Here is a 12,290-nt window from a genome sequence, read left to right on the forward strand (position 1 = left end):
TCACCGTTCTTGAAGCGTTGAAACCATTCACGACACGTTTTTTCACTAATAGCGGCCTCACCATAAGTATTTGAGAGCATTCGATGAGCCTTAGCCGCAGATTTCTTCATATTGAAGCAGAAAATTAAAACCTCCCGCAAATGACGAGAATTTGGCTCGTAAACTGACATTTTCAATCGAGAATAACTTTATGATGGAGACATATATCGACTAATGTTTCTATGGGGTTATGTTGACAGATGCCCAAGTTTATTGTATGACGTCTATGATCTATTTATTTCGACCACCACTTACCGCTAAAGCCATCTATAGAAAAATGGCGGAAGTAAAGTTGTACAATACAAGATACACTAAAAAATAGTACTGAAAAGTGTCTGAATAAAATGAAAAATATTTCATTACGTATTCATTTTGTTCCATTCATTTTATTAAATTTTTCTTTACTAAAGTTAATAATATCCTATATTTTCATAACAGCACGGTTTAAATTATTCCTAAGTAAGCTGCCAAATAACATATTAATGACATATTATTGACGTTAGAGACGTTTAAGAAATGTTAAAGTTTGGTTTATATTTTAAAGTAGAATGACTTTTGACTGAGATTCTAAATTATTTTATTATTATATATATATTTTTTTATTATTATATTTTTTAAATATGAGCAATATATACATCTGTTTAAAATATCTAAATTATCTTATGAAAATAGTATATTCGACAGAAATATTACAGAAAAATCACTAAATTTATACTATCGATTTAATAGTATTAAATAGTTTTTGTTGTTTGTGCCTAAAAGAAGTTGCTATTGTAGTACAAAGTCTTAACAAAGTTTAGAGTTGTGGTTTACTTGTCGGGATGAATCGACACCGAAGGAATCAAATATTACGTTCTTGTATGAAACAAGTTAGATTGGAAAGAGAATTTTCAAACGTGCGGAAACTCCGTAAGCTTTCCGAAGATTTTTCAAAAAGATGGTAACTATACCATCGTGCCAAATAGATATTAACCAATGTTGGACGTATACGTATAATCTATGTAAATGATCCCTTTACATGTAATCTGTATAGATATTCGTGCATCGTTTATGTAAACAATGCTTTTAATAGCAGTTTTCTCTGCCTTTGTTTTGCTTTAGTTTATAATTATTTCGTCGACGTTACGACGCTCTGCCCCGTTAAATCTCAGAGCAATTCTGACATCACTGTGTCAGCTGTCGAATATCAATTTCTTGTCAAAGATTGTCCACAATATTTGTTTAAAAAGTGATGTTCCAACGCATCTCTTTTTCGTATGGAAAAACATCGACTCGATGTGAGTCAGGGAATAACACATGCTATATAATTTGAGATTTGCGTACGTCATTTTTATAATTTACATTCGCGCGAAGTAACTGCGTAAATATTATACAAACGTGATACGAGAAAAGACTGCATAAATTCAATTTTTTGCTCTGTCGCACACGTAAATTTTATTAGCAAAACGTCGAAGAGCTATTTTATCAGAGATGTAAATAAATGACAAGAGAAAAGTCGCTTCTTTCTGCCTTTATGCTTTATCATGAGTTACGATGCGGAAACAACTCCCTGGAAAATTCAATATTACATTTCCATATTCGGATTAAATGTACTTTGCTACCTTCATAATTAGATGGTAAAGCATTGGATCTGTGTTCTTTTGCGTGTGAAATTTCAAAATATATTTTTCTTCGATTACACAGTTTCGCAGATATATGTATACTTCAACGTTTCATAACGATGCAATTTTACTTAAAATTTTGTCCTCTCTCTCTCTCTCTCTCTCTCTCTCTCTCTCTCTCTCTCTTTCTGCTTTTAACCAACAATATACATTGAAATAATTAAGTACATATGTTTGAAGTGAAATTACCTTTTCATCTTGTATCCAACGCATTGTGTGGACTATAACAAGCATAGTCTATTGTAGGTTCGAGCAAACGCGATGTTTACGTAACTATAGATGTGCCGAAAGTTTCTAGGCATTCAATTTCACTTTTATATGCAGCTTCATTAGTTCTATTGTTGATTATTCGCAAAAAGCATCGAAGAACTTTACTCGCCTGAGAAATTCGCCTTGTGCTTCAATGAAATTTGGTATCGAAAGGAAATGTTTCAGATACGGAATCAATGCCCGTTTCCATAATAATTCAGCCAGCTTGTTAGATTCGATAAAGTGCCTCGGGGCTTTATCGACATCGGCCGGATAGATGTTGGTAAAGCTATCACGTCTAAGAGAGGCCGGAGAAAATAGACGAGTCGAGGCTCCGACGATAGATTTTCGCGAAAAACATTTAAAAGCACACGCAAGAGAAAAATTGCTCGAGAACTTCGTGAATTTTCGATCACTCTCGACGACGACGTCGGCCGCATTTTTACCTTTCCCGAGCGAGCATTTGTGTTCGTGCAGATTTGTCGTGCGATACATCTCGCGCAATATCCAACGTATAATACAATGATATAAGTTCGCGTAATGGGCAAACACGGAGAAATAACACACTTCCATCGTGCAGAGTAAATAAGCACAGACGTCATATTTCTAGATTTCTACTATTCGTTACATGCACGAGCTGTCAGGCGAATGTATACATAGCGAAAAATGGAAAGGCGGTACCGAATATGTTTATGCTATGTTGAGTTGGCGCAGCCATTACACAGAAATGCATTTTTATTTTATCAGTCGTACTTCTCCCCGACCGAAAGTGCGATACCGAGCGTTGGATGTGTTTCACTAGGAAACCGTAATTACGGCGATCTCTCGCGCGCGCGTTTGCTCGCGATTTTGCTCCACCACTACTTACATTACGATAACATTCTCATCAGCGTGAAATCGATACGGGTAAATTCAAGTTCGTTAAAAGTAAACTTCCATTTACCTCGTTGTCCTGTCACGCGAGAAGACGATTGTTTCAAGTGCGCTAAAACGTTGACTTAATTGCAGGTCTCTGGGCAGTCGTGCATACCGGTGGCTTGGTTTTGCCCGGCGTCATTGAGAAGCAAACCAGTTCAATGTGGGAATCCATGTTACGTCATAATCTGGTCGCTCCGCTGAGAACAGCCAGAGTATTCATCCCCCTTTTACGTATTAAAAGAGGTTGGTTGTAAATACTTGTCGAAAAACTGTAGCAGCGCATTGTAATTATGCGCACTGAGAAAGAAATACTTGAACATTTTTATATTAGCGGGATAAAAATTTATTTTGCAGAAATAACTTTCGAGTATTTTTTGCTCAGTGTGACTTATTCCAAAAGTGATTTTGAAAAGTCCAGAAAGTCGAGCGAAAACGAACAAACATTGAAAAAAAGTTTAGTAATAATAGTCAAGTTTGGATTAATAATTACCAGCTTGGTGAAATAGTTTCAAATGCATATATAAATGAATATAGTCAAATAACTTTTAACTAATAGCTTTAGCAAGTCTTGGTAATAACTGTTGCCAAGGCTTGGCAATTGTTATTAGGATTCGATGATTATTACCAATTTAAGTGGCATATATCATTAAATAATTTGTTAAAACAATATTGTTTAATGATACTTATCACCTTATGTAAAATATAACCAAATTTCTTGGTAATAATTAAACTAATAATAATAATTACCATATTACTTGATATTGTTATAATTCACCAAATCATATTTAATCGATCAAACTAAATGAAGAACTTATTTTACTAATTATTTTGTAATTATTACAGTTGCTAACTATTACATAATTGATACTAATTATTAAATATTGCACTGAAATGTTCAACCAAATGCATTTGTTAACTATTGTGAGACTTTTTTTCAGTGAATATGTTTTCTTTCCGGAAAAAAAAGAAAGGAATTTATCGAATAATACACAACCAAGATATTTTTTTATTTACATAAAAATATTAAAACTTTAGTTGTATAAACATTGAATTAGTCGCGTTTGTTGTTTCCTCTTGTGTAATTAAGAATTATAATTATTATGATTAGTCTGAATATAATCGCATTGCTCTCTAGCAAGGATTGAAATTTATCTTTAAACATAAAGAGATTAAAGAAATAACGCGAAAGATTTTAATTTTCATATTTTCTTTCTAAAATTTTTTTTTCTTACATTACATGGAAATATTTTAGAACAAATATTTCGTATGTTATTAAGGGGATGCTGAAGATGAAAGCTTTACCGACAAAATACTGACATTTTTCTACAAAGTTTACGTCGTATTGGTTACACAGAATTACAAATGCTTTTACGTAATGAAAGTACGTGCAAAAATAAATAGGAGCATTGTTCGATATGTGATGAGAACGAAGAAAAAATTTTTAATGTAAAATCTCAAGCTGTTAGTTAGCGTAATATTTACCTAATCCAAAAGTTTCACAGCTTATATACAGGGTGAGCCATTTTAATCGACGCATCCAAATTATTCCTAAAATACGCCAGCTACAACAAAATGGTTAAGACAAGAATTGTAGAGGACAACGGGGGTCATTTTACCGTGCTAATAATTTTGATCTTCAGATCGATTTTTAAGGTCATTCGAAGGTCAAAGTCATTTTTTAAAATTAGAACCCCTATTTTTGACACCGGATTCGAAAAGAGCAGAAAATTTTACGTTAAAAATGATATTTAGATTTTTTTTTTCTGAGTCCAAGAAGGTCAAATCAAGAACTTGTTAATTCAATACTTTTAGCGTTACCCGGAAACAACGATGTGGATATAATAAGTTCTGTTTCTTTTGGGGTGCTTGATTATCGTGAGTCCCCTTGCCTCTCACCGTAACTGCAATTTATCATGATTATAAAGATGTTGTTTTTGTTCAACGGACTGCAACAAAGGAAAATGTAATGGAACGAATTCGTAGAGCTTGCGCAGCCATTCCTAGAGACACTTTGTTTTCAACAGTGAGAAATTTTGAACGACGTTTAAATTTGTGCCTTGAAGCAAACGGAGGCAACTTTGAACAGTTACTTCGTGGATAATTATGATAAATTGCAGTTATGGTGAATGACCTTGAAAATCGATCTGAAGATCAAAATTATTAGCACGCTAAAATGATCCCCGTTGTCCTCTACTTCTTGTAATTCTTGTCTTAACCATTTTTTTGTAGCTGGCGTATTTTAGGAGCAATTTGGATCCGTCGATTAAAATGGCTCACCCTGTATATTGAAAGTGTGGATGCCCCAAACAGAAAAATTTTGAAGAATATTGCTCTAATAGTGAAATATTAATGGCACATAAGGAGCTAGCACGGATGTCTTAGTGCTATTAAATACTAATATAATTTTAATATTAATATGATTGAGATTTAATATTAAATGGGATTTTAATTAAAATATATATTTAAATTTGGGACTCAAGGATCGGTCTAAGTATGGAAGGTTGATTCTCCACGTACGTTAGTCGAAGAGAAAATTTCGATACGTGCGTTTGACATACTGGACATTTTTATCCTCCCACAATCATATTAATATTAAAATTATATTAGTATTTAATAGCACTAAGACATCCGTGCTAGCTCCTTAGGTGCCATTAATATTTCACTATTAGTTAACTCTATAAAGGAGCGTTCTATTATTTCGGTTTTTTAATATTGCTCTACTTTCGCATCTGCATTTGGAAGCTTAAAAATATCGAAAAAGTTTGCAGAAAGATTCCCACACATATATGGTTAGGTTTTCCCTTGAATATGGTAAAACAAAGCAACATACATTCATGTAAGTCCTGTATATACAAGAAATACGAAAAGGGTAGCGTGATTATGTTAGTGACGATCGTCTCTGCATTATCGACATTGTTCGAGTTCGTCATCCTCCACTTCGACTCCAGCATCCCCTTAATACATTACCAATATATTTAAATAAAATATACTTTGATCAGCAGGATCAATATATTCCCTTCAGAGTAACATTGCTCACAGAGAAACGTTTCGCGGCAGGTCGTCTGCATTGAAATAAATTGAGATATCTCTGCCGGATGAGGTTAATGAGAAATTCGCTCGTACCTCGAGAAATTCAGTTGTTCCTTTGGAGGCTGCGGTAACGCGCAGCGGCGCGGTTTGTGTCTGGCACAAAGCGAAGCGTTCGACAACGTAGCGGGACTGATTGTTCGCCGCCAGTAAAACTATTCATTCTTTAAGCGGCTTATTGAAAATGTTCCCAAGGCCGCATCGTCCTTTTGGGTGACTCCGAAACGAGCTACGGCAGCAAGATGGGCTCCGGACTGGTGGCGTTCAGCGCGTCCCGAAAAGCTGTGGAGGGTGCCGCCGAGGCGTTAAAAAGCGAATTACATTCCTCGGGTGTCGACGTCGTGCTTTTGAAACCGCCGCCCGTGAATCCCCTCGTTCTTTATGCATCACCCGTTCTTAAGACGTAAGACCCTACCAAGTATCAGTTTATGACGGCTTGATGTTTTGTGCGCTAACAAAAGTGTTAAGCCGACAACAGGCATCGCGCCCGATTACAACCGAAAGTTTTCCAAGTGCTTCATTACCGTTTTGAAACTCGCTCACTCCCCCGCGCGATTCCCGTTAGCGGAATTAATTACAATTTTAGATTTTGCATTGTCACGAGATAGCTTATTTCTCAGCTGTCTTACTTCTGGAAACATAATTATGAAAAAAAGACCGATAAAAGTCCGACTCGCAGATGTTAATGCGCACACAAGGCAGATCGGGGCAAGATACTGCACTTTTCCAAATTTCAAAGTTATTACTTTTTAGACAACTAATTGTTGCGATGGACTGTACAGATATGATAAAGACAACATTTTTCTATATTTTTAAGGTAGCAATGATCTGGCAAACCGTATATATTCTATAATAATGAAAACACCCTGCAATATAGCAATCTTGCTCTGATATCGAGTCAAGTTGGCTAGTAATTTAGAGTAAGCAGATCACATGTAAAATACGTATCTTTAGCAAAAATTTAATATAGTTTTCGAGTAATTACTAAACAGTTATGTTAATTTTTGTGTATTTGTGTAATTGAATAGTAAAGTTACTTCGGATTCCAATCACGATATAATGTTTTTTCTGCAGTTAAGGGAAATCGGATTTAAATAGCCTCGAAGTATATGTTCGTGCGTTTTTCAATATTTATCTTGAGAGGAACAATGAATATAAAATTGCAAAATGGTCCTTTTAGAACATATTTTTTTCTAAATTTCATTAAACCCTAGATAATTTTGCAATTAAAAAATAGAATAAATGTTAAATATGTATAAAAGGTTACATATCATCGATGTTATTGAAATTGATGTATATTGTAGAAATGATAGAAATGATTTACAAAAAGAACCAGGTAGGGAACGACACTGACTGTTGAGATATAACAAAATGAAATTTAATATTTTGATACTTTTCTAATTGTAATTTTAGACAGTACAAAGTTTACTTCTACCTAAATATGAACTTTAGTATCAAAACAAAAAATGTTAAAAATACATTTTTGGAAAAATGGGAAGCTTTGCCCTCATCTCTCTACAAATCTAACCTAATCTAAACCTAAAGTATCGTTAAAATACGTGCATAAATGTACATCTGTTAATAACTAACATAACGCTCATATATTCAATAAAAACTTATTAATTTATTATTATCCTCAGCAAGATTTAGAAAGTTGTGTTATATGTTGAAAGCTATTAATAAACTGTGAGAAATAGACAAAACCAATTGCTGAAATAATATCCACTATGGAGTCAAATAATATAAATAAAATAAAGAAAAAGTTAGAAGATCTAGTTAGAAGATGCCAAACAAATTAGTATAACATATACATACTTCATTGTTCCTAAAGCAACATATTTTACGAACACCATTAAAATTATCAAACTTTAATTTGTTATATATTCTAAGCTAATGTTGTTATCCACTTAGTTCTTTTTGTAAATCACTTCTATCATCTCTAAAATATATATATAAATTTCAACAAAATTAGTAAGCTGCAATCTTTTATGCATATTTACCGAACAAATTGATTTAGTAATAGTAAAATAAATTTTCGTGCCTCTCAAAATTTTATATTAATATTCTCCATTGTGAGTAAATAAAATTAAACGGTATGTTTGATGTTAGAGTTCTACTAGAGCTAGAATAAAGTTTCTTGCAAATGTATACGGATAATAAAAACAGTTTTCATTCATAAAATGATTGAAATGAAGTATTTGGACGGACGAGGTAAAATTGGTTCATAATTAAGAAACAGCAGGAACGATTTTAGATTTTTATTTACATGAGCATAAGGTCAACTTCACTTTGTCCGTCCATATGTTCAACTTCAATAATTTTAAAAATAAAAATTGCTTTTTACTCGGAACAGTGCATCATACATTTGCAGGCAATTTTATTCTAATTAATATTTTATTTAGTTAATGGAGAATATTAATTCCAAATTTCGAGATGTTCAAATTCGGTAACTTCTAAATCAGTTTTATTCTACTTTTTTACTATAATATTATTTTGATTTTATCAAAGCTCAGGAAAAAATTACTTATGTACTAAAAGGAACGTTTTATAACCTTGTTTCTACTTTTCCTCTTACAACAAATACAAAAGCAAAGAGTATAGTGGCCAACATAACCCAACTAACAAGACTAACTAGATCCCTGTCTCCCTTGCTACTAAAAGCGGTCGAACACCGAGCATACCGTATAGATTGTGTGTTAACGGAGTTAGGCTGCTAGGATTAAAGATGACAGGGTCCCAACTCTGCTCGTGATCAACTCGGTTGTTATCAGCAATGTTTAATTATTTGCAGAGTGGACGTGGAGTCTGGCGTAACGGCCTCGGAAGGGACGTGGACTGCGCCGTTATCGATTCATTCTGTGCAGAACGCTCTCATCCCTGCGATTACAACGTCGTGTCCTCTGAACGCGTACGATATGTCCGTCAAACCCAGGATCTTCTGCCGATAATTTTGTCTATAACGCATGAATAGGTGAAAATATGCAAGATGTAGCACCGTTCGCGTGCGAGCTCCTCGAGTCGACGCGACATATGTTAAAAGGGGACAATGGAGCACGGGAAATACGGTATACGTGTATTGCGACGTCACTTACGTTGACGCGCGTCATCCGGCATGCCCTAAGGCGTCATAATCTGGATTCTTTTCTACGTGGTTATACGACGAGCAGTGCTTTCTGCGTGAACGAGTATTGTCGTCCTTTCACTTGCGCTTGCTCCAAGTGACATCGGCTTGGAATTTTCATCTTTGTCTCGTATTTTCCATGTATTCTCTGTTGTAAGATTTCGTTACATCTCTCGTATCGTTTAATGAATCGTTTAAGGAAACGCTTAATGAAACAGCCAGTAATCTTTATCGCTAATGTTGCGGGTTAGTGATTGGAAAGTGTCGCACTTTCTATTCCTCTTCCTTCTAATATGAAGACGACTTAATACGATTTATGACATCTGTTCAATAAGCAACTGTCATCTCGTATAACTTTAAACTCTTCTAATGGGATTCTTATTACTACGACGATGTATTTGATCGTGTTGCAATTTTATGAAAGTCACTTTTAAGGGAGCGAAATGGAAAATATCGTTACACATGAAAGAGAAAGAAAGCTTTGGTGAAGATGTATGTAAAATCGGAAATGTATTTTCTGTACTTGTATGTGTGTATGTATATAAATAATGTACTAAATCTATTATATATAATATATAATTACGAATACATCAATATAATATTTTGTGAAAATTGCTTTTGTATGTTTTTGTATATAAAACATAATTGCAATATGAGATTTTGCAGATAAATTAATTTTTATGGAAATAGTAGATTTATCAATTACATAATATGCAAGAAACTGTTATATTGAGTTGTATTAATAATTAATGTGTATACAATATGTCCTTTATGGTTATGTGTAACATCAATACATTTTATGTATATACTTTGTGGAGATATGTATGAAAAATATATACGAAGTAATATATAATAATTCTTTACAATAATATTCTATTTCTTTTTAATTTATTGGATCGTTTGTTGGTAGTGGAGATACTTAAATATGATTGTGTTGTTGTGTAACTAACCTGTTCGTATTACTTTTAGTGTAAAGATAATCGTTTTTATACAACAATGTTAACTTGTTCTCTTTCTACATAAAAGCTGTTGCACTACCAGTTGTAAAAATGTATAACTTAAAAATGCAAATTGTTACCTAACTGCAAATTATATTTACTTTGTTAAGTGATAATTATCAACGCCTCGCTAGACTGATATACATAAACTTTACAGTAACTTTAAGGGCTGATTTTTTCAACTTCTTGGTAATTAACAGTTAAATCATATATATATCTTTGTCAAATTTGAAGGAGAAGCAAAGGTAAATATATGATTTACCTGTTAGTTAACTTACCAAGAGGTTGAAAAAATCAGTATATTAAGTTACTAAATTCAGCAACATTTCGAGTTCCTTATGACTAATAAGACTTCAGATTTATCATATAATATGACAAGATAGGAAAGATAGAAATATAAAAAGAAAAGAATATTAAAATTTGCTCAAAACAATATGTCATGTTGAATGTAATATGAAAATCTAAATGTAACTTTTATATGTTGTTGCGTCAATACAATAAGGAATTTACATTATTGTGTAAATTTAATACTTAATTCAATACACGATATGTTTATTTCATAAATGTCATTAAAAGAATTATAAAATTCCCATCATCGATTGTCTCACGTCGTGATCATCATGAAAATTGATCTTTTAGCTGTTTTTAAATTGAGAGTTTACTTCATAAAATGAAAGTGGAGAGTGATTAGTTTATCGTTTCTCGGCTGTATATGTATTTTGTGTACGAATAATTTTGTAAATTAAAACAGAATGCTTCTTGTGTAAGCACTTTACGCATTGAATATCCGTACGACGCGCTTGATTCTTGCAAACTACACAACCATGCCGATCGTCATTGCACGTATTGATGATCAAATTTCTTGCATTAAATGCCATTTGATCCGTACATTTTGCAGGTGTTAGCCGATTTTATAATCGGCCCCACGGTCGTAATTATTCCGTTCGCGATACACAACTGGTAGTAATTAGAAACTGCATATATTACCTTTCGCGCCGCTGGTAGTAATTTCCATCACGAGTTTCACGGGTAACTCACCAGACCGCATCGTGAATAATTAATTTGTATGTAACTTGGCGCGCAATGCGAATAATAAAATTCCGAAGTAAGATTAACGCGCTGTATAATGTTCTATGCATACACATCAGACGCGAGTAATATCACTCGTTATTGTGTTGCCGTGATTACCGCGCTGAAATCGCGTCCGTCGCTTCCGAGTTTTGCGCAGGGTTTGGGAAACGATGTCGATGGAAAATTGCGCGGAACAAGAACGGGGGGATCGAGAAATTCGCTCGCGCGCGCTTTCTCCCTGCTACCGTCGAGAGAGCGGATAAAAATGCAACTGTGATTGTGGACCGACTGCGACTGTGATTGCGTTACCTTTACGACGATATGGATGAAAAACGCTGATTGACTATTTCGGCAATTGGCACGTAATGAACAGAGCAGTTTCACAAGGCGCTCGTCGAAGTGGCTGAGTGTTTCACGAGGGACCAAAAAATATTTATCACAATACCACTACTAGCATCACTACCGAGCGAAATATTCATAGAGTGCACATCTATCGAAAATAAATGTATAACAGTGTGTCTAATCATGCGATATTAATATAAACTATGTTTCACTTAACATTTATGTCGATGAGTGGAATGTATAGATGTAATTTTTAGATAACGTACGATTTTTATATGTTGGATATGTTTTTAAAGGCATTTTATGCGCAATTTTTTGTGCAGTTTTTATTACTTACATTATTATATATATAATTCATGGAGCATTATAGAATTAGTGATTCATAAATGAAAATCTACACGTTAATTGAATTGCATGTTAATGTATCGTGTTAATGCATCGAGAATACATGCTCGGTAAACACCATGTCTTTCATTATTTCGCTCTCAGAGAGATCGATTATGTTTCGTTACAGACACGCCAATTATTTCTCAAATTCGCGAGTGACTGATTGGTCACTTCAATCAGAAATTATTGGCAGGTTCATTAATAATCATACCCGAGATTCATTGCCCTGACAAAAGGTATTGTTGTTAATCATTACGTTAGAGCATGTATTTGACATACAATCTCGTTGATAGATTACAATTCCACCAATCCCGGATATATCACACGAGTGCACGCCAGCCGGAAACGCAATAAATTCTCAATAAACTGTATTGCTATGCTGGTATCCGGCTATTCAACTGACATATTGACAGCCGT

General features: G+C 34.0%; 1 protein-coding gene across 1 annotated transcript in view; it reads left to right on the forward strand.

Annotated features, from left to right (window-relative positions):
- The window catches only part of LOC116841218 (D-beta-hydroxybutyrate dehydrogenase, mitochondrial), a 41,587-nt gene extending 30,779 nt beyond the window's left edge, over positions 1 to 10,808 (forward strand). The window contains exons 4-6 of the mRNA XM_032808901.1: positions 2,958 to 3,110; positions 6,150 to 6,357; positions 8,746 to 10,808. Coding sequence (XP_032664792.1) covers positions 2,958 to 3,110; positions 6,150 to 6,357; positions 8,746 to 8,902 — 518 coding nt within the window. The 3' untranslated portion in view covers positions 8,903 to 10,808. The remainder of the gene's footprint in view (positions 1 to 2,957; positions 3,111 to 6,149; positions 6,358 to 8,745) is intronic.
- The last annotated feature ends 1,482 nt before the right edge of the window (positions 10,809 to 12,290 follow it).

This window comes from Odontomachus brunneus, unplaced genomic scaffold, assembly GCF_010583005.1.
Source record: "Odontomachus brunneus isolate Ranch 3 - 2012 unplaced genomic scaffold, Obru_v1 Obru_scaffold_014, whole genome shotgun sequence".
Taxonomy (NCBI): domain Eukaryota; kingdom Metazoa; phylum Arthropoda; class Insecta; order Hymenoptera; family Formicidae; genus Odontomachus; species Odontomachus brunneus.